The sequence below is a fragment of the Notolabrus celidotus genome, chromosome 9, assembly GCF_009762535.1.
Source record: "Notolabrus celidotus isolate fNotCel1 chromosome 9, fNotCel1.pri, whole genome shotgun sequence".
NCBI lineage: Eukaryota > Metazoa > Chordata > Actinopteri > Labriformes > Labridae > Notolabrus > Notolabrus celidotus.
Window position 1 is genome coordinate 22,752,766 of NC_048280.1, and position 22,886 is coordinate 22,775,651.

Genomic DNA, 22,886 nt, shown 5'->3' on the forward strand with positions numbered 1-22,886 from the left:
TAATCCCAAATTTTGGGAAACCCATGGGCTATCGTCTGATGATGATTCAGCCTCCGTAGGAGTTTTTCGCTGAGATTAATAAGGAGCTTAAGGAGCTACCAGTGTAGCCAACAGATATTCAGATAACTAATGATGGATAGCCAACACCTTCTCTTCTGTTGGTCCAGTTGTTCATAGTCTGAGTTTATTTTTGAGACATGACAATGACGTTGGAGTGAACTATTCGGATCGTTTGTAGTAGTAAAGTATTTGTTTGACCCCATCTGATAGATTCTGGGACTGGAATTCAGCCAATGTAATCCACATTTTTGGCTCTTTCGAGTACCTGGAATAAATCACAGTCTGACCTGATGTTATTGGTCAATACTTCAGACTATAAGCTGAATACAAACTGAAACCAAATAGACTCCGAAATGGTTGTACCATCCTACATTCATATGCAGTTTTATGTTTATTGAAATATGTCTTGCAAAGTTTTCTGATTGTTTATATTGATGTCTGATGTTTACAGGTAGCTGGATTAAAATGAAGTAAAGTAGATTATATGTGTTTTCCTTAACTTCCATTCTTTTCATTAAAATGGGTAAATTCTACTCTGTTAACTATTATAAAATACAATCCTTTCATCTACACTAATACTGCTTTAATGAATTAAACCCACTTGAAGGCTTTACTCCATGCCAAGCGGTGACTGTATCAAAATGTGTGTGTGTGTGTGTGTGTGTGTGTGTGTGTGTGTGTGTGTGTGTGTGTGTGTGTGTGTGTGTGTGTGTGTGTGTGTGTATGTTTGTCAAGAAAGAAATCCTTACAGTCCAATAGGCCGTGTGTTAATGGTGTTGATTGGGGCTTGGCATGGTTTGGTAATTGGATCAAGGTTTCTGTGCTAGGCACCAACATCAAACCATAACCCTGACCCAGAGCCTCTGCCAGGTTTTCATAAGAACTTTTCCCACAGCCAGCTTCACTCCTGGCACAGTAACAAGTGTGGAGGAGACCAGACACAATAGTAAGGATCAGAGACTGACGGTTTATGATTTAGAATAAAAATAATTTTTGAGCCATGTCGAAGTGGTGTCTTCGGTCAAAATAACTGCAAAGGTAGATTACACCTTAGTAACCAAGTAACCAGCTTGTTACTTCACCCTAAGTCATTGCAATATCCACAAAACTCCCCTTCTGTCTTTGCCAACTGTGGTCTTAAATCCTTGTTTTCCAATATGAAATACATTCAAATGCAAATAATATTTCTTGATATGACTGAAAACAAATGACATTTCTTTTGTAAATATTACTCCACTTATGTGATGTTCAGTTTCCCTCTGGTAGTCTCTGGAGCGGTGTGTCTTATTGCGGGGCCCTGAAGCTACCTCTGTTGGGATCATAGGTTTCAGCCCACTCTTTGCAGGGCAATTGAATGAATTCTGCAATAACACAGAGAGCCATAAGTGTGAGGACCAAGACTCCCTTATTTGTATGCTTTTCTATTCTCTTTGTTCTTTACAACTTTACTTTCCACGAGAGGTTGCCGAACCTTTTCTTCAGCTTTCATCCTCCTGATTATATCTCTGTTGTTCTTTTTGGCACTCTTTCTCTGAGTAATCCAGGTCATTGTGGGATACTTGGTAAGGACAGAGCGGGGTTCACACAAACACCCTCCCTCAGCTGTAGACTACGTCATTTTCACACTCATGTTTCATTACTTGATGAGGACAGAGGAGAAAAAACACTGATGGTGTTACTGGAGTTAAAAGTACTGGGGATCATTGTGGATACTGAGTAGTCTTCATGACTTATTTGTGTAGATTATTATTATTCATTCTTATAGTAAAAAGCCTTATGAAACCTTTTTTAAATTTGGCTGAATATTATCCCCAGATCCCGGCATTCAGCACATCACTATTAGATTGTGTCTGTGATTTACCATGAGACATTTTTCAGTCATGATGTTTGATCAGATGCATCACCTTGGAGAGCGCTCAATCTGTAGGCCGGACTAATATTGTCTCACTCTTCCTTTGTCCTATTCCTCTCTCACTATCAATCCCTGATTCCATCACTTCCTTTCTTATTCACATTTCTTACACTCTACCCATAAACCTCCACATGTTTCTGCACTGCAGACGGATGGAAGAATGTGTGTACCACTGGGGTGACTGCATGGGCTCAACATGAGTAACATGCCTGACGAGGTGTGGGGGGGGGGTTGACTTTTTCAGAAGTAGAGTCTAGCTGGACTTTTTTGCCCATGTTTGGCGAGAGGAAATGAGCACTGTGTGCCGTGGGGATGTCTCTGACTTCTCCCTGCTCTCCAACATAGACAGAGAGGTAGACAGGCTAAAAATAGCACTCGGAGCCCAGGTCAGCTTTGAGCCAGGAGAAAGAAGTTGGGGGGCTGATGAGGGGGAGGGTAGGAAAACATATGATGTAAAACGAAGTGAACAGAAAGAAGCTTGTGGGTAGATAAAATGAAAATCTGACAGACGTATGAGCATGAAATATGCATTCAAAAGACTACGTCTTTAATATCACAAACCTTGACAAATGCCTTACATGAGAGTTGGTGGGACTACTGGGGATATTCGTGCAATATGTGGGGAACAGTAAGAGAAAAAAAGGAGCGATAGAATGATCTGATGGAGAGCTTAATCTGAGCAGTGAATTCTGGCGGGAGCTCCCAACCTTTCATCTATTTTCTCATATCTTTCTCTTCATGCACCGTTTATCATATCTCCACAGCGTACATAACCACAAATCTCTCATATCTCCCCCGCTGGCAAAGATGAAATGAATAAATGACCTATGAGCCCATAAGATCTTCCTGTCAGAGAGACACAGAGGGAAGGAAGTGTGGAGACGAGGGAGGAAAGATGAGGGTGAGATACAGCTCTAGTTCGTGAAAGAGGTAGTACACTACAAGATTTAATGTACAAGTAGGAGGAATATGTGCTGTTGAAGACAGAGGTCAGAATAATGAGTTTGGAGCTGTAATGATTGTAAGATACCAACAAAATATATTAAGGGCGTGAAGTGAACAATGAAATATTAGCAATGCTTGTTCTGGGGCCAAAATGTGATCTTATAGGTTTCTTTTTGCTCTTCTTCATCATACAGTATGTACAGTTGCAAATTAATGTTTTACCCGAGAGCTGTTGAGCAGATCAAGGGATATAAATCTTTATAGATGTTACAAGAGAGGTGTGTACATTGTGTTCAAATATTTCCTGCATAATTTCACTCTGAAACTGTGTAGTTGAATGCCAGGATAATTGAAAACAAAGCCTTCTCCTGCACGGAGCATCTGCTTCTGTAATGTTCATCTCAAAATGGTAGAGCCTATAATGTTCTGAGGTATTACTTTGGTAGTCCAAAAAAAACCATTCCTATTGTTTCTGGCTCAAGCTCAGGGCTTACAACTGTGTGTGTGCATGTCTGTGTTTATGTACTGCATGTTTGCCTTTGTCTTGAATGAATTGCAGTTTATTTGCTTTATTGCATCAGCGTCTGTGGTAATGATGCACGGATTTCATCTCTCATTGCTAATTACTTTAAAAAATTGTGGTATTTTTATTCCTTTTAATTATGGCATCATTGTTTTTCTTTGTGCCCCACCCTCTCCCCTTCTCATACTCCTCACTCCCCTTAATAATGGCCTCTTCCCCTTCATTTATAATGCCTCTTCTCTTTTCTTCTTTTCCCTCCTCCACCCTCTGTTCCTCCCTCTGTCAGAGCTGAGGTCATAGCTGGCTGAGTTTGGAGGTGGGATAGAGTACAGACATAAGAGACTCTGTTTTTCTCATCAGCCAGTTTGGCTCTAAAGAAGTCTACATGTGTGAAGGAATAAGGGTTCATCTGCTCTGTTAGTTAGGGAAAACGATTGTACTACCAATACTGCTGCTGCTATAAATGCATCACGGTAACAAACATAATCATGATGTGCAAAGAGGGGGAAGAGGAGGAAGGCATCCTGATTGCTTACTTTAGGTGGCACACTGGGTCATAGGAAATACAGATTGTTGCACTATTTCAACTTGCTCAAGGACAGTTAAGGTGGGTATGCAGTTATGATTTAAACTATTAATGAGAACATAATTTCTCCAACCAGAATTACACTTGGACAAGCAATTTCATCAATTTATTTGGCTTTCATTCCATTTCATTGCAAGTGGATGAAGATGGATATTTCCAATGCTTTGGCAAATTCGAGGTAATTAATGGGATCAGCTCTTCCAAGTTTATACATACTTTTTTTGAACAGATTTTACTATTTGACCACGTTTTGGTTGCTTCTATAAAATCATAGCTTGCCTTATTCCCCTGGCCTTGTTAGAGTCCAACACAGCAGTCCAGTCCTGAGGAGTAAAATGCTAAAAGACAAGATTTTGTAAACTCCAACTTGGATGCAGTTCAGCAGAGGAACAAAGAGCCTCCCTCATTGCAACGTTTCCTCATGTGCCAGCCTGTTCTCTGTGGGTGGAGAATTTGCACACGCAATTAAGAATCCTTCAGAGGCTGAGTGACCTTTGACCTTTACTGCTTGTGAATGGTGACCTTAAGGAATGTCATGAGGACCAGGGATCACTAAATGTGGAAATGGTGTGTAAGCTCCAGATGCTGGTGAGATTGAGGAGTGGAGCGTGTTGTTTCTTTTGTTATTGTTCCAAGACTAATCCATGCAGAGTGGATGATGCAGGGGGACACAAAGCTAACGTGATACTGGAGGGGCCCTTGAGGATTATACCACTAATTGCATTACATTCTGATTAAAACTGACTTAATAGTTGGTTTTGCTTGATGACATAATAGAAATCACTCATCAGAATTACTGTGTCAACTGATTAAATAATGCCTGCATACAGCTTGCTCAATAGGGCGTACAATATGGTTATTGTGCCCCGAACACACTAACACACACTCACTCACATGCTGATTGACTTTTGTTGCTCTTTGTTCTGTGACAGACAGAGACTTGTTGTTTCAGTGAGAAATAACAGAGTGATTCAGAGATGCTAACCAAGCTAGCTGGCCTTTTGTTTTTCTTTTTGCTAAACTTGTCGTTATGATGTTGTGTTTGTAGGTCAAACCGTGATCTCTGATACTTACTCCTTTTCCCTGTTTCTATGTCTCATACTGATCCTGGCTTACTCCGCCCATCACACATCCACAAACTCACACACAGGCCATTCACCTTTGGCCCATTGTAATAGCTGTGCTCACAGCCCTATGCTCTTGCTACCTAGCTCCAGATGTTATTGACACACCCCCCCAGGAGACACGCAGTCAGACAGACTCATGAACATACTTTGGTTTACACACGCACACGCACACACAGTCATATAAACCTTCTACAATTCTTCTCTCTGCAGGCAGCCTCATAAAGTCACCAACACTCACACACATATTTACCCCCAGTTGTGCTTCAAACACACACATGAATCAGGATTGTGTTAGAAACATGTCATGTCCAATAGCATCTGGGTATCATTTAGAATTAGATGGAGGATGTTTAGCATATTATAAGGTTGTATGGATGTATTGTCATTTGAATCAAATTTGCCAGGCAATATAAATATAAATATATTGTTGTTGTTTTTTTAAAGGGGACAGTGCACATTGATGAGCAAACAGTGCCAGACGGTGCCCTGGCAGGTTGGTGGTACACATATGAATGTACATCAAAGCATGCACAGACAAACCAGGAATGTATTATCATTAGAGTTAAAGTGCATAAGGTATATAAAGTGCATATGGTGAGAGGTACAGTGCCAGAGAGTTAAAGTGCTAAAGTGTTGATGTATTGCAAATAATTGTAAGGGTGTTAGTGTGAATCGCACATTTGCCCTACGGTTGTTAATTTAAGGTGCTGGTGTAATTGCACATAGCCCACAGAATTTGCATATACAGACGTGCTTATGCATACACCATTGCACAGGGTAAGCATACATAACTGTGTTTATATGTGCAATATTGCACTGTAGTTGCATACATAGATGTTTATATGTATGTATGTACGTCTCTATGTATGTATATACATATGCACATTGATTGTTTGATAGTTAGAGATGCCCCCTATACGGTTTTACCTGAGTCACACATTCAGATGACCCTTGAAAGTTGCAAAGCTGAAGCATTCCCTGACTGAGAGTGACTTTTTGATAATGCGCTCCCACTGAACGACACAATGTTTGAACATGGCTAGGAGGTCCATGCAGTCACCTCTAACCGTGATTCTTGTGAATCTAATATGAAGCTTTGACCTGTATTTCTTTTTTCTAAGTCAGCATGACAACGACACATTACAACATCCCTTTACACTGTGCCTTTTAATCGGATAAAACCCTCTAGTCTGCTTGTCAGCTAAAGTTAGCAACAGCTTGACTCGCAGCCATGCTAGCTCCTCCAAAGAGCGGAGAAGCACTGAGTTTTAACTTTGAACTGCATTACTTCAGTGAGCATACTTTTTTTAAGTCTCTGATCTGCTTGTTCTTTAAACAATCCTTGTAAAAAATGTTATTAATAAACACTGAAGTAATCTTAACCTTTAAAAAAAAGCTAAATAGCGCCGCACAAGCTAACAGTAGCTCCTGATGTCTTAGGTATGACTAGTGAAGTAGAAGATTGATTGAGAAGCACTGGTTTTTAAGTTATATGCTTTATTCAGTGTGCCAGGCTCTGCATCTGAGATAACTTGCTGCTGAGTTTGTTTAGCAGTGGAGTTGTATCTCAGTGGTCTCTTGGAAACACATCAGGTGTTGTTGAATTGCCAAGGTGACATGCAGGTTGACTGTTTTACTGAAGGGTTGGGTAGGACAGGTTTTCACCTGCAAAATGTCAAAAAGCCTGTAGCTGTGAACAGCATTTAATTCACATTCAGGAGCCATCCATCCATGAGGCTCATACTATGAATGAAGGTTTTGTGCTGCCGAGCACCTTCCTGTTTTACACATGCACTGTAAAGGCCTCTGGGGAACAAGGATTGGAAGAGCAAAAAGTGAGCAAGCACATGTCACAGCTGAAGGTTATTCATTTTTTAGGTGAATTGTAGAGATGCTCTGCGCAGCAGGGAAGCTTTTTATGGTTTAGACAAAGTATGCGTGGTTTAACATCTGGATACATGTGTGCGTTCCTGTGTGTGTCTCTGAAAACATTGTGTACCCAGCTGTCCACATTGCTCTTTTTTGGATGAGCCCTTACTCTTGGCAAACACATCAAACAAGTAGCCTTTTGGTCAGGATTAGGAATATTAAACTACTGTTTTGGTGATATTTTCTTCTTATATGCAACAATTAAAATGTGTTTTTCATGTGTCTGTTTCTCACGTTTCTCATTTTGTGTTGTCTGTAGGGCGATATTCACATATGATGGACTCACCAACAAGCTCAAACTTGCTGACTCAGGAGGTAAGGAAGACTAATGTTTGAAATGCAAATTTTGAGTTTTAAGGAGACTAATTTTGCCTCGAGCTGGATTATCTTAACTTCTTACAAGTTACTGTTTGAGGAAAAACATATTTTGGTTGTCCCATTCATTCCTCAGCATTTTGTTTTCCTGTGTTTTCTCTAACTTACCCCTATCTGTATCTCTCTAACAGCAGGTGGTGTGGCAGAGCTGGCAGAGAAGTTTCACATCTCAAAGCCTCAATATGGACTGTGCAAAGTGGGAAGCGGGGAGACAGGAGGCCCCCGGATCGCTCTGATCAGCTGGGTGAGTGGCAGACAGGCTCATGGGGCTTAGCTCATGTAAGCGTTATTAAAGACATACCAGCACAAATGACTGAAACACACGTATACCTTGCACATACATATGACATTAGCAGGCACACGCACAGGGACCTACAGACTCACATTCTTTGGCCCAAGCAAAGTCATTTAGCAGTCCCAAGATAATGGGTTTAACATCTTAAGTGGTCACATACTGAAATATCTATGCACTTTTTAATCTGCTAGATGCTCAGGAGAAAATCCTGAACTACTTGGCTTATTCACATTGTCTGAGTCTGTTTTGACTTAGGCTTTTCAGCAATCTGACATGTGGGAAAATGCTGTAAGCTCAGTAATCACAAGCCAAGCAAAACCTAATCTGAAAGCTCACACTCTCAGGTCTGATATTTGACTGATAAGAGTTTTAGACAGACTTTTTGTTAAAACAAGCAACTTTCTACTGGCTCTGGTTGGTTGAAATCAACTTTTACATGGTATAAATTTTAGATTTGATCCTATTATGGGAAGCCATATGTATACAAAAGTCCTTATCGAGTACACTAATGTGGGGTAAACACTACAAGATAATAGGGCCAATTTTGGAGCCGATTCTACCCTTCAGACACATTTCAGCTAAGTCCAGATTTTTTGAGGACTCTTAAGTTGATCTTGACAGATTTACCTGTGGTGTAATGTAGGAGTTCCAAATGTGGGGGTCGCGAGACACTAAAGGGGGGTCATGAGAAGTCTTCCAGATTTTTTTTTTAATGTTTTAAGTAATCTAAAATTGCATATTTTACCCATTGTAAATATATCGACAAAAGAATCAGTAGCAGTAGGTTAAATCTTAATAGCACAGGAAACACAGCAACATGTGCTTGTAACTAGGCAAATTTTCTGCAGACTAGCTAAATTAAGCATGAAGCAACATTGAATGACACGGAGGGACAGTGGGGTCGTGAGTCTTTGACACCTATATTTTGGGGGTTGTGGCCTGAAAAGTTTGGGAACCCATGGTGTCAGGAATGTTATAAGTTATTTTATTTCCCCCAATCTGCTTGGAAGCTCAAGACCAAACCAATTCAATATTACAAATAATACACATCAGTTTTTTTCTATCAGACATCCTTTTGTGTGGGGGGAACTCAAGCAATGTTGAAGTATGCAGCCTATGCACACCTTAAAGCTAGCTCCAAAAACCCATTAATATCAATTTTAAAATGCCCATATTTTGAGCTGAAATAAACATGTTTACAGCCTGGTACAGCTAAATGTTTAGGTCTGAATAGACCATTTATTTTTATTTACACTGTAACAAGGGATACAGCCTTTATAACTCGTGTGTTTTGAGGATATTAAGGTTCAAAGTTTTTTATGATAAGGCATAATTAGGGGAGCAGCTGACTTGAGTGACAGGTGAGCACATTATGGCTGTTAGCTGGCAGCTAAAGGCCTGCCTCAACTCCACCTCTTTGCTTAATGCTAAACCAAAAGTTAGCTTGAGTCAGTATTTCCAACATGGCGACTTCTATTTGGTCCATGTTTTTTACAGTCTATGGGGGAACCCCAAGGACAGCTGAGCACACACTCACTTAGAATAAAACAATAGTTACTTTGGAAGCAGGCTGACTAAGGAGGAAGCACAACAAACAAAAGCATGCCAAAATAGTAAGCGACTCATGAAGTAAGCTATTCATCAGAAATGGAGGACTAACCTGTTAATTTGTGACAAAAACAATTCGTAAAATGTGTCCTATAAAAAGTGGCACAGTTGAAATGACAAGAAGAGGAGTTTTATAGAAATTTCTACTGCAAGATTTAGTGTGACAACCGTCCCGCCATTCACCATGTTCGTTTACTTTAAAGTCACATCACGTCCACAAGAGAATTTGCCAGTTTTGAGAGTTAGGACTCTCAAACTGAAAATCTGGATTGTTGGTGAGTCAAATCTGATGATGCTAAGTGTATGGTGTGCTGTGTTGGTCATATTATTGTACTCCGAACGCCATAAGAGCAAATATTATATATATATTATTTTTCATCCTGTGTGGGGTCAATCTTGTTTTCAATAGCTGTTAAGAGTTTGAACTCTTTTAGTCAGGGTCAGCCAGAAAGTACAAGGAGAAAGTTTAAAACGCTGCCAGACCAGTCTGCCAAATTTGATTCTGGATGGTAAAATACAGAAAACCCTTGAATTATTCACAAACAGGGTTAAAAAACAAAAACAAAAGCTAATGCTGCATAGATATGATAGATTCTTAAATGTACTTCCAAAGACTAAATATTTGAGCTTTCATGTTCTCAAGGATTCATCAACTCAAAAGGTTACATAATGAAACAAGATAAGACTGAACCACAGCATTGTGAATCCTAATGTTCCACAGCCTCTCTTCTGTATGTTTCCTCAGAGGGAGGTTTGTCATGAATATAAGTATCTACATCCTGTGTTTGTCCACAGGTCGGCCAAAATGTGGAGGAATACCGGAAGACTGAGTGTGCCGGACACATTTCAGCCATCAAACACTTCTTCAAGGTGCAGTAGATCAACATGTGCTTTACCTTTGTAACTGACGTGCTGATTTTTGTAGTCAAGCAGTCAAGTACTTGAAAACATTGTCAACATACCTGGTAGTCTTTGTTTCCCCTGCTACAGAGAAAAGGTAGTGTTTGTTCTTCATCCCTGGACTCCAGACTTTGTACTCACAAACTCTAAATTTACCCATGGTAGTTTACTTTGTATTGTTTTGAGAGTTTCCTGTCCTCAGTCCACTTCCTGTCCTATTGCAGTTTCGGTCTGTCTCCCCTGTCAGTACACGAGGTATGTGAGGAGGGGGGCAGCTGTGTTTTTGGGTTGAAAGCTCCATTGTTTGTGGTGCAACCTTCAGTAACGTCATTAACTGAAGTGGTGAAACGAGAGACAGGAAGTCAAGGGATTAGAGAAAAGGGAACTTCTGTATATTTTTACGATTCAGGTACAGACAGTGTGCAGGGTATTTGCAGCAACTTCTCATCTCCATATCTGGCCCTCAAATTGTGTTTATTTAGTGTTCCAATCTAACAGGGAGAGTTTAAGTTGACCTCTAGGTTTACTACTTTCCATATAAAGGCATCACTGAGGCGACTGCAGAAACATCCATGGAATGTTTGTTGTTTTTTTTGTCTTTTTTTGAACAGTGATTGTTGATTCTGGGATTTTATGAGCCACTGTATAAGAGCCCCCTCTGTCTAACTTGTGTGTGTGTGTGTGTGTGTCAGCATGTGTGTCAGTGTGTGTACCCTTGGGCCTCTATACATTTTCATGTGGGATTTCATAACTGAGGCAAAAGGATTACATGGTCAATGTGGCATGTAGTTGGGGGGAATCGAATCACCATGGGGGAGAAGTTGGAAAATTGTGACCTCTCGCCTCCAGATCTGTGTCGCAACAATGAAATGAACCTGCTGTCAGGTTCTGTGACTGCTAACACAATTCACTGTGCATGTAAACAGATAAGGAACAGACATTTCTTTCAGGTTTATCTAAAAGTGTATATGTTCTTATAAGTTTGATTTTTAAAAAACTCATCAGTTAAAACTTTGATTTATCACTTAAAGGTGGTTCACACTAAATGAGAACATACTGTATCAGCATGGATCATCACAGCCAAGCATATGGAATGTATTTGCAGCAATAACCTTACCCAATCACTGTAGAGATGACACAAACTCTGCTGTTATGTCTTTTAAGTTTTATTTTTTCCATCAGACTTGACCTTTGTCACACACTCTGGTGGCCACGTGATCACCTTTCACAGACACATGGCAAAAGTTAACATCAGAGAAGTTACCACTGATAGAATATGACATGCATATAAACTGACACAGTGTTTATATCTGTGGCGATAAGCACAAAATAACTGCATCACAGGCTTCATGCTTTGATTGTCTTTCTGATAAACAACACATATGTATTTGTGATGTGTAATTATAAGGGTGGTCAAACAATTCATATTTCTTTTCTACTGTGATTAATATCAACAGATCATTTCATGATGAAAGGACTAGTCACGGCCTTCTTTGACCTCATTATTCAATGTTTCTGATTTTAAGAGTCAATGAAGAAGATAAAAGATAAAAATGAATGGGGATTTTAGGATTTAGAGTCTCTTAATTCTGTTAATATGTGTCTTGAGCTTTCATTGAGTAAAGGAAATGCAAACTTGGTCTACCAGTGCTATGAATATTAATGCATTTTTAAAAACGTAGTCCCTTTTTCAACTCATGTTCTTCATACATGAAGAAATTAAATAGCGGTGTTACTTCAGACTTAAACAATTCAAATTTTCCAAATAAATTACCATGTGACTTTGAGATGACCTGAAAACAACGCTACTGAGAAAACTTTAACTCACAGATGATGTTAACTTGGGACTCAATTTGCTTCTTGTCTTTTATTCCTGGCTTTCATCGCCCCAATCAGCATTTCCCTTGGCACTTTGTTAGTTTATTTGCTTCCCCTTCTGTCTTCTCTGTTTTTTTTTAACTATAAGTCTGTCTTTTTGGCCTGCTATGCTGCATGTCCCTGCTGGCAATGAGGGGTTTTTGTTAAGGCCATTCTGCGGCAGCACGGTTGTGTTGCACAGTGTACTCCACTGTGGCTTTGTGTGATGAAAACCTAAATATGAATAGAGTGCAGATGTTTCCATTGTTCTAAATTTCCATTACAATGAAAGCAGAAATAAGTTACAACGTAAGAGCTGTGTGAATGTGTGTGGTTGTTGCTGTGTGTGTGTGTGTGTATAGGGTCATTAGATGTTAAAACAGAGAGCAGCAGTGGAAAAGATGAGAAAGGGTTATTAAAATAAACACAAAGAAGACGTTGAATGTTTTCTGAAGTTCTTTAGGTATTATAAGTATAGCCAAATTTGGCCACATGACAGATGGGCACAGAGCCAAATATCTTTGAAGGTTGACAGGTAGATTTGGATTGCTGCAAAGAACAGTAGTTGTGTTGTATATTAGGAATAAAGCAAACATGTTCAGGTCAAGGCTCCTGAGGCACTTTAGATCATTCAAAACTGTCATCTAGCCATGACACACACTGAGAACAAAGGCTTTAGTTTCACCTTAGCCAACATTTCCCTCTGTTGCTCTTTCTGTCAGATGTCAACTGAGGGGATTACAGTTGAAACAACTTCACTCGGAGGTAGAAAACATACTTAAATGCATAACAGGCATCTCATCTAACTGTTCAGGAACCAGTATGTACTATTTTTACACCTAGTAAACAATACACCTTTTTGAAGCATTAATAATGAATGTACAAGAGAATAACTCTTTATCTAGAATCCTAGTAAAAAAAACCAACTTATTTTTTGAGTGATCAACCAATCAACATTCTGCTAATTACCTGGATACCAACTAAAGATTCAAACAGGTTACAGTTAGGATTAGAGTGAGGGTAGGCATTGTATTGTTAAATTAAGTTTTCTGACTCCATGCACCAACTCACAGTATTATATATCTATGTAAAATTTGACATGGCAACTCACACAGACATATAGTTGGTATTTAACTACACTGATGTCTGAATAAGTATTTATAAGGAAACTTATATCACACTGTTAGAAAACCTTTAAATTTAAGGATAAAAAACTTCAATATTTTTCATTATACCCTATGTTTGTTCTTGTTGTGGTTACAGCTTCTTTTATATACGTAGGCCTAGTGTATGAATACACTTTGTTGATATGTTATTTTGTTCCAACAGCTAGATTTTTGCTGCCCTCAAGTGGTCAATGTATCAACTTTTACAACTTTTTGGTCTGTTACATGTGCAAATTTTAGCATGCATTAAAGCATTATTAGTATGAATTCTGATTTGAGATGACTGCAAAGTAACATATGCAGTGGCAGCCTTGTCTTTCTGGAAGGGCCTTTGCATGGTCACAATGAAATTAAATGACTTCATTAAACACCACAGCTATGACATAGTGTGAGTATCTGCAGTGCATCGTTAACACAATTTTTTTTTTCTAAGAGCTCAGCTGCTGTTCTGTTTCAGTGATTTTTTCCCACCACCCCTGGCAGCATTGTGGACGGCCCGTCTGGCCTGTGTGTGTGCACTTGGCAGTGACAGCCAGAGTGATATGGATTATACGCCATCCTGACATGTATTACAGGGCACACTGGATGCTCTGTTCAGTGTCTGTTTCAGTGTTGTCACTCAGATAAAGCTGTGGTTTCCTGTTGGAGGCTGACAGATCTGGCACTGCATCAACAAGCCTGGACTAACTCTCTTTAGGAAAGTATTCAGATGTCCAAGCCACATACAAACAGAAATACATGGACAGGAGGCATGTATGAGTTCAGCCCATGCTTTGGACAGAAATACATTATGTAGGAAAAGCAGCAGTGGAGCAGAATTTTTTGGCCTATGAGTTTCTTAATTTTGAAATCTTCAATCCCTTGAGTTTGATTTCCATGTTGGCCTATTGAGCAACTGTTGCACATTAAGTGAATCACTCTGTTGTTTTCTACCTTTTGCAAAGCCACAAAGTTCCCCCTTTTTCTTCCTCACTTTTCTTAATCCCACCCCCTGTTGTTCGCTTCTTCCCATCTCCCCCTCTTTTATGTATAACCATCCAAACCAATGCATTCCTTTCCTCAAACTGAAGCCAGGGAGTAGTTTTTTGTTCTCTCACATTCTCTATAACTGAAGCAGTTGCACAACTCTTTGGCTCCAAGTCTGCATAACTCCAAGTCAGACCAAGAGAAAACCACTACAGGGACTGTGTTCTTGTGTATGGATTTCTAGGCTTTGTGTGTGGTTGTGTGTGTGGTTGTGTGGTTGTGTGTGTGTGTGTGTGTGTGTGTGTGTGTGTGTGTGTGTGTGTGTGTGTGGTTGTGTGTGTGTGTGTGTGTGTGTGTGTGTGTGTCTGTGTGTGTGTGTGTGTGTGTGTGCGTGTGTGTGTTTGTGTTTGTGTGTGTGTGGCTACAGTACAGCATGCAATGGTGGATTAGATTCACATCTGTCTTGCTCCACTTGCCATCTCCTGTAATTCCATGTCCCTCCATGTTTCAGGAAGCACATGCGTTCATCAGTGCAGAGAAGGTGGAAGATGTGAGCGAGGAGAAGATAAGAGAAGAGCTCAGCAAGAACCAGGCTCAGACTCCAGCACAGTGGGTGAGGAGGAGCTCCAGGTCTGCGGACAAGGAGGAAATAGTGGTGAGTCTCCTGCAACACCACATCAGCCCACAAGATGGAGACAGAGACTTTCATATACACATCAATCTGAGATGCACTTTAGAATCTCTGTTTTACAAGTTGTATCTTCAACTCTGCGTTTTACGTTTGTGTGGGAACTGTATGATAATTCAGAGATGCTCATTAAAATGTTTTGTTGTGTGTTTGAAAAGGTTTAAAGCACTGAAAGTCACTGAAATTTCCTAAGTATCTCATAAAAAAATCCCTCTGGATTAATTATGTAAATCTAAAAGTTTCTGACTCTGTATTCACTTTCCCTATGTTTTCCTTCCAAGGGTACAAACTACAGAAAAACTAACGCTGCCATGGAGATGAGACTCATAAACCGAGACTCCTTCTGGGCACGTGCAGAGGTATGACAAAGAAGCCTTCTATCTGTTTGGCTATTTGAGAGTGTAGACATAGCTCACTTACTTTATTGTCAACTAAAATTTGCATTCATCTTATTACAAGTGCTATATTCTCCCTTTGTTTCCTGGTGTGTGGATCAGCGCGAGGAGGAAGAGAGGAAAGACGATGAGAAGAGGCGAGCTGGAGAAGAGAGACGCAGACTTGAAAGAGAAAGAGTCTTAAAGGAAAAGAGGGATGCAGAAGAAAGAGACAGAAAGATGAACGAGAAACTACAGATGATTGAGAATCAGAGGTTAGAGCAATGGTGCCCTCCAGTGGCTGTGTTTTGTATAGAAAGTAGATGGAAAAAGCAAGGTGTGTTGGATGATGATTTTTATACTATTTACTTTTTCTGTATGGTAGAAGAAAACAGGCAGAGCAAGACGAAGGGATGCGCAGGAAAGAGAAATCAAAATGGGTGAGTGACAGACGTATGTAGTGTCTTCTTTTTTCACAATCTTTGCTTGTAAAATGTTCTCAGTACAGTGTAAGCGGTCAAGCTGTAACATGACCAGCTGCTCTGCTGCCCTCCAGCTTTGAAGGTTGGTCAAAAAGGCCTAAACTCACTGACTTCTGTTAGGCTGCGCTGTGTGAGGTCTGACTCTACAACTGTACTCGTTAGGAACAACAGGACTAACCCTTTTATCCATGGAAGGACCAAAGTTCATCAAAGACTAAAATATACTGTTTAAAGCTGACAGAAAAAATAATAATATGTCCCATTGCTGGTCATTTCAATCAATCAATCAATCAATCAATCAATCAATCAGTCAATCAATCAATCAATCAATCAATCAATCAATCAATCAATCAATCAATCAATCAATCAGACTTTATTTATAAAGTGCTTTTCATACAATGGCATTGTAACACAAAGTGCTGTACATAAAAACAACCTAGAATAGAATACATTAAGAAAGAAATCCCAACTAAAAGCCCCAATCCCAAACCCACCCCACTATCCTAAGGTTAAGAACACAATATGCAACAATAGGATGAAAAACAATTAAAAAAATAAAAATAAAATAAAAAAGAAGTTGCTGAACGAACAGAGTAAATGCTCTCATGATATCTTAATGAGGAAACACTGGAGGTAAAATAAGATGTTAAAACTCAACACAGGAAATTAAAATCACCAAAATAAAATACATTTCTAAGATAATAAAACACTAAAATATTAAACCATTAAAAGAACATAAGATGCTATACTTAAAATAAATAAATAAGTACATAAATAAATAAAGTAGAATAAAATTGACTAAAATTGGAAATATGTAATAAATAAATGAATAAATAAAACTGTTAGGAATAAAAATAAAACTCAGTTAAAAGCAAGACTAAAAAGGTAGGTCTTGAGTTCGCTTTTAAAAATATTTATGCTCTGTGCAGCCCTCAGATTTAAGGCCCTATGATTCATAAAACTTTATCATTCACTACCTAAGGTCAAACCAATTAACCTGTCCTTGTTAAACACTGAATGGTTGTTGTTATGTACAGCACCGAAAGTAGTAACATGACTTCTTCTGGATATTTTGACATTACCAGTCTTTATTTGTGTAGAACAATTTATAACAAATGCCATCTCAAGACTCTTTCCAAAAACTGCAGGTCTAGACCGTACTCTTTGTTCAGTTATGTACAAAGACCTAACATAAATCCACCATTAACAAAGCACTTTGCAGCATTTGGCAAGTTACAATGGCAAGGAAAACTTTCCTTTTAATTGGCAGAAACCTTGTCTAACTCATGTTAGACGGCCATCTGCTGCAACTGTATACAGCGTGCTAATTGCGTACTTTTTAAAATGGGATTTCTAGGATTATTAGCTTACTAATACTATACTGCTGTAAATGAAAGTAGAGAAAAGTCTGCTTCCTCACCAGTGTCATAAAGTTAAGCTGTCTCAGATCTTTGTCACATCTGTCGACTACTTTAAATATGTTTATGTACGTATGAGGTGGGTAAGAGTCAGGGTGGTTTAAATGTGTGTGTTTGTAGGGTGGAAGGTTATTCTTTGTGTCAGAAGTTATTTGGGGTTGGGAGTGGGCTTTGATTTCTGTATAATTAAGGAGACAAAAAATCACAATACCCAAGTCTCAAGAGTTTATCAAGCAGTTGTTGTATTGTTTCTGCTGAAGAGACTAAGCGCACTAAAATGTGTGTAAATATGATTGCTGTGTTTCGGTGCTGACAGGAATATCAGCAGAGGGAGCATGAGGACTTTATGAGAGCTCGTCTTAAAAGGAGTGAGTCCATAGAGAAAGCAGCAGTAAGTATACTTTAAAGTATTATAATCCTATGGAGCTAACACCACCAAATATGTAACGAATCAGGACTCATTTGTCTGTTAAGTCATTTAAACGTATTGCTGATTCTGTGCTTGACCTGACCTGTAGGAGGCAGCAGCATTAGTGTCTCAACGCCCCATGAACCCAAGAGAGTTCTTCAGACAGCTCTCATCTTCTTCATCACAAAGTCCAACCAGCCCAGGATCCTCCCGCTCAGGTATGTACCCTGTGTGAGAGCTTGAACAGAGTGAGTCTGCCATGTGGGAAAGACCACAACAAGTGAGGATCAGCCCTATTTGCAGTGCATTACGTTTTAGTATGTTGGTATTTTTCTAAACTTACTAACTCTCTCTTCAGGCAAACCACTCAGGCGATACCAGCGCAGCCTGACAGACACAGCCTTCATTTTCTCAAAAGCCGAGGAGAGCTCGACATCATCACCTTACAGCTCCCCCCTTGTCTCCCCCTTCTCCCGTACTTCTCCCTCCCCCATCTTCCGAGCCACATCTCCCCCTACTAGCCCAGATTTCCGCTCTCTCATCTCTCCAACAAGGCCAAGAGGCCCCATGTCTCCACCCACTTCACCTTTACGCCCCGCCCCTCCGGTCTCAGCCCTGCCCAGTGTCCCACAAACTAACAACCAACCAGGTTATGTTGTTGAGGACAAACCAAAATCACCCACGCAACCTTCTGCACCTCCGGCCTCACCGACTCTCTTTGCTTCCTTAAACAACCCCTCTCAGCCACATCCAGAAGCCCTGACTGCTTCGCTAAATAACACCCAAATCCATCCGGAGAACTCCGTTTTCTGCTTTGAGTCTGCTGCAGCTCCAAAGGCTCCAACATCTCCTCTTCCAGAGAGACCACAGACAAACGCGGGTAGGCTGGAACGGAATACAGAAAATTATATGTCTGTCTGATTGTTGTGTAATTATTTTTTTTCCAAAATGTGTCGCAAAACCATTAAGGGTGTTGAAGCAAAATGAGGAAGAGCATATTACTCAGTTTATTTTTCATTTTCTTTCCAAAGTCATTATTATTTTTGACATTAAATTATAGTTCCTAAAAATATATTCCAGGCTAAAGTGACTTAGATGCTTCTGCCAAAACCTACTCCACATACATAGGCCAGACACTATGAATAAGGGGTCTGCTGTACAAAAATGACAGTCCAGTCTCAATTAAATATTCCTAAAGTAACCACACATACTCTCAGTCATGCCAAGCTTAACTGTAATGTGAAGACCCTGGGTCCTTTATGGTTCTTTTCTTTTTATGTTACCACTGCTTCACAGTACAAAGCCCTCTTTGTTATTTATTAAGCTTTTTTTAAATGCAGCTTGTCTTTAAATTATATGACAATAATGATAACTTTTTAATCAACAGACCTCAACACAGCCACCCATAGGCACACTGAGCTGGTCTCAGACATCGGCTACAAGGTACAGGCTGTACTGGTGGAAGAGGATGAGGAGGAAGAGGATGAGAATGAGGAAGAAAAGGCTGAAACAGAACCAGAGCCTTTTTCTGTAACCGCGGAACTAGTCCACACTGAACCAGAGGAGCAAGAAGAGGAGGAGAAAAAGGAGGGGGAGCAGGAGAGGGACCAGGAGGAAGAGGAGGTTAGACTTCAACAAGACGCTGAGCTGGCCTCACTGGAGATGGAGATGGTACCAGTAGAAATGGTGCAAGTGGAAGAGGAGGCAATTGATGATGAAGAGGAAGATGACCAATCAGCAGACAGTAAGGCTGCTCCTGAGCCGGCTGAGCTTTTGGAGAAAGAGGAAGAGTCTGCAGTCATAGGTATCCCTCTATATTTGTTATAGTTTACAAACGATTCCTATTTAAATAACATGTCTTAAAATGACATTTGGTTATATGTTACAAAGTGACAAAAGAAACAATGTAATCTTTGTCTCAGATGCAGAGTCCATCTGTGAAGAACTCAAACATGAGACAATCGTCAAGTCAACCAATGGGATCACAAATGGAGACATGCAACAACAGAACGGCATAGGTTTGTATTAAATATGTATAAACAGAATTGTACTATGTAGGATTATTCTTCATACATAAATACTTTCATTCTGCATGTTTTCTGTGATGATTGCTTTTACACCCTACTTTCTCAGAGCGATCTTTGAGCCAATCAGACACTGAACTCAGCTCCCCTGAGCTCGCTGTGTGCTTCGATGTACATAGCACGGCAAAGGAGAATAATGTTGAGGAGGATGAGGAACATGAGATCTCAGAAAACGGCCAAGAGGTAATGCATCAATAAAAAAAAAAAATAGAGCCACTGTGTATAAGTCTGACCCTGCGTTTGTGTGTCACTTAACCCTGCGCTATCTGGTTCCTAATGAAGGACAGGATCTTAAAAACTGGGACATGTACATAAAGTTACAAAGACTGATATTGTGGCCACTGGGATGTGTGCGTCCACCAACCAGTCAAATTGCAGTGTACATCAACCATTCCCAATGAAGGAGAGTGTAACTGCAGGATTGTTTTATATATTTTTGTATCAAAATATCTGAGGGAAAATATTTCCCTAATATTAGAGGAGGGATTTATAGGCCTACAAAAAGCAGGAGCCGACACTCTCTTTTTCTGGCTCTATGCAGAGTATGTCATGTCACTGTAGTCTTGAATTGATAGAAAAAATGAAAGAAATGAAAAATGAAAAATAAGATATTACCTCTATGTATTATTGAGACACTGCTCTTCAAGAAAGGGATGGGATTGGGATTTTTTTTCAGGTTTTATGACGTTTTAGAGAAGTTGACCTTTGACATTTTTGGGAAAGTTTGTATCACTTAATATACAATATACTCTTTTTACATTTGCATTACATCATTCCATAATTAGGGTATGAAATCTTTAGTTATAGCCATAAAACATTTATGAAATTTAGCAAAAACTCATTGACCATTGACCTTTTCCCTAGACAACCAATGTTTGTGTCAAAGATATTTAGCCTGTCTAAGCATGCTCTGGATGTTATGAATGTCATGGGGATGGATGGATAACCCCAGAACATGGTGTACTAAATTTTCAGCAAAGCTTCTCAAACAAGAGTAAAACTTGCATTTGTTCCTATTATTTTAAGTAGTGGATTAATACATTTTCGCAATAGGACAGTTTGTTGGATTTAAACAAAAGTAATCAGAATATCGCCAATATTGTTTCAGTTTCAGGTTAAATGAAGAATTGTACCGTTGGCTTTTTTTCTGCAGTGTACTTCATGATTACAGCCTTTCTCTGAATCCATTTTCTTCTCTCATTCAGGTTTTAGCCGAGCAACAAATGTGCGTCCGAGCTCTGTATGACTACCAAGCAGGTAAGCTGCTATTTAAAGGATAATCGCCACGCATGTGCATGTAAAGTGCCTCCACTTACTGCAATTACACCGTGATTAGTGGGTCTTCACCATGTTATCTTGCGTTTCCCCACAGAGGATGAATCTGAGATCTCCTTTGAACCTGGTGACATCATCAAGGACGTGGAAACGGTGGACAAAGCTTGGTGGAGGGGATGGAGCAAAGACGGCCGTCAAGGCTTGTTTCCTGCCAATTATGTGGAGACCATATAGGCAGGCAGAGACACAATAAGCCACCATCAGACTAACACACACACACACACACACACACACACACACACACACACACACACACACACACACACACACACACACACACACACACACACACACACACACACACACACTCAGGGACACCATCTCCCCTCACTTTTGTTCATATTTTTACCTTAATCCTCCCACTGAAACTTTGTACTCTCTTTTCTGTGGGAAGGAAAAAAAAAAAAAAAGTGAGTCTCTGTTTTGTAGAAAGCATAAAGAACAAGAGTGACTCTGTGTTTTGATGTTCTTTTTCAGAAAAGCTAAACATTCTCACAAGTGTGCAGAAATTACCCAGCCTCATTTGCTTGGATAAAATAGCAGAGACCTTTTTTCTTGGACCAAAATAACTTATTACCTTTTGAGCGGGAGCAGGAGTGTCGGTGGGAGGGATCAGATCACTGTGACAAATGATCACAAACTTGCTTGTGTTGTAAGAACACAAACAGATTTTTATAGTGTATATTCCTCTGTTTGATCCACACATATAACAACCATTCCAGTCTGCTCACCTTTTGCTTTTTGAGAGTTACGATACTCAAAAAATAATGTACTGATCATGACTGGTATATATAATCAAGATACATGTATGAGACATCATCTTATAATCATCGTCCTGTGTTTCCTGAGTGTATTTGGTAGCACTGTATTTGTTACTGACAGCCTCACAGCACATTCTTAATTATCTAAACCAGAAAAATAACATAAATAAGAATAAACAAGCAGAGGGGAAGGCACTGTAATGACACCTGTACGCCTCTGTCACTGTGAGATGGATGTAATATTTTTCTTACGTTGACATCTTCCATTCATTTAGTTTCATTATGTCTCATCTCGATCTTACCTAGATTTACATAAATGTAAACACTATTTTACACACACAGATGATATAAAAATAATCTTTCAACTTTAATCTTCTGTAATATCTGTATGTATGTATAAAAACACATCAAAGATCTTCTCTTTTTCTATTCTTGGCCTGTATGTTTGTACGATGTATGTTCTTTGTATTTACTCTAAACTTACAAATATATACCATCTACAAACTCAAACTTACTGTTAATTTTGTCTGTGCTTTATTTTCCACTTAACAATTTTTAGAAATGAAAACAAGTTTAGATATTGCCTAAAATAAGAGTTGTGAATGCCCTTTGTCTTGTAACAGGAATTTATTGCATCTCTGATATTTCATTGCCTATAAGTGTTATACTTGTGCTGATTTAAAATCCCATGGGATATTTCAGTTTTCTTACTTATAGGGGAATGACAGTAACCACTACAGTACTTTCCCGTTTGAAAAAAAATGCCAAAAAAAAAAGACCCATTTTAGTTTACTCATTTACCGCAAGTTGATAACGGTCAGAAATCATCGTGTTATTTTTTTTTGTGTCCCTTTTGGCACACTATAGTTAAACTGGTACAGTGTCTTACTGCTTCCAGCTGCTGCCATGGTGGAAAATAACATTGCTACAGTGCTTTTAATAGCACATTTCACTTTAAAAAGCACTTTGAGGTGGCTCAGCTGTTATGTCAAAAGTAGTATGTCCTTTGTGTCTAACGGAATTAAAATATCACAGAAGTAGGAGAGTCTGAACTACCACTTACGAGGTAAGTATACAGGTACAGCT

General features: G+C 39.4%; 1 protein-coding gene across 1 annotated transcript in view; it reads left to right on the plus strand.

Annotated features, from left to right (window-relative positions):
• Positions 1–21,466, plus strand: part of si:dkey-40c11.2 (drebrin-like protein) — a 34,958-nt gene extending 13,492 nt beyond the window's left edge. The window contains exons 2-16 of the mRNA XM_034691129.1: positions 7,342–7,397; positions 7,589–7,701; positions 10,156–10,230; positions 14,761–14,904; positions 15,219–15,296; positions 15,435–15,586; positions 15,697–15,751; positions 17,528–17,602; positions 17,730–17,838; positions 17,979–18,500; positions 19,008–19,424; positions 19,543–19,638; positions 19,754–19,887; positions 20,910–20,961; positions 21,077–21,466. Of these exons, the coding sequence (XP_034547020.1) occupies positions 7,342–7,397; positions 7,589–7,701; positions 10,156–10,230; positions 14,761–14,904; positions 15,219–15,296; positions 15,435–15,586; positions 15,697–15,751; positions 17,528–17,602; positions 17,730–17,838; positions 17,979–18,500; positions 19,008–19,424; positions 19,543–19,638; positions 19,754–19,887; positions 20,910–20,961; positions 21,077–21,213 (2,215 nt within the window). The 3' untranslated portion in view covers positions 21,214–21,466. The remainder of the gene's footprint in view (positions 1–7,341; positions 7,398–7,588; positions 7,702–10,155; positions 10,231–14,760; positions 14,905–15,218; positions 15,297–15,434; positions 15,587–15,696; positions 15,752–17,527; positions 17,603–17,729; positions 17,839–17,978; positions 18,501–19,007; positions 19,425–19,542; positions 19,639–19,753; positions 19,888–20,909; positions 20,962–21,076) is intronic.
• Positions 21,467–22,886: the final 1,420 nt, after the last annotated feature.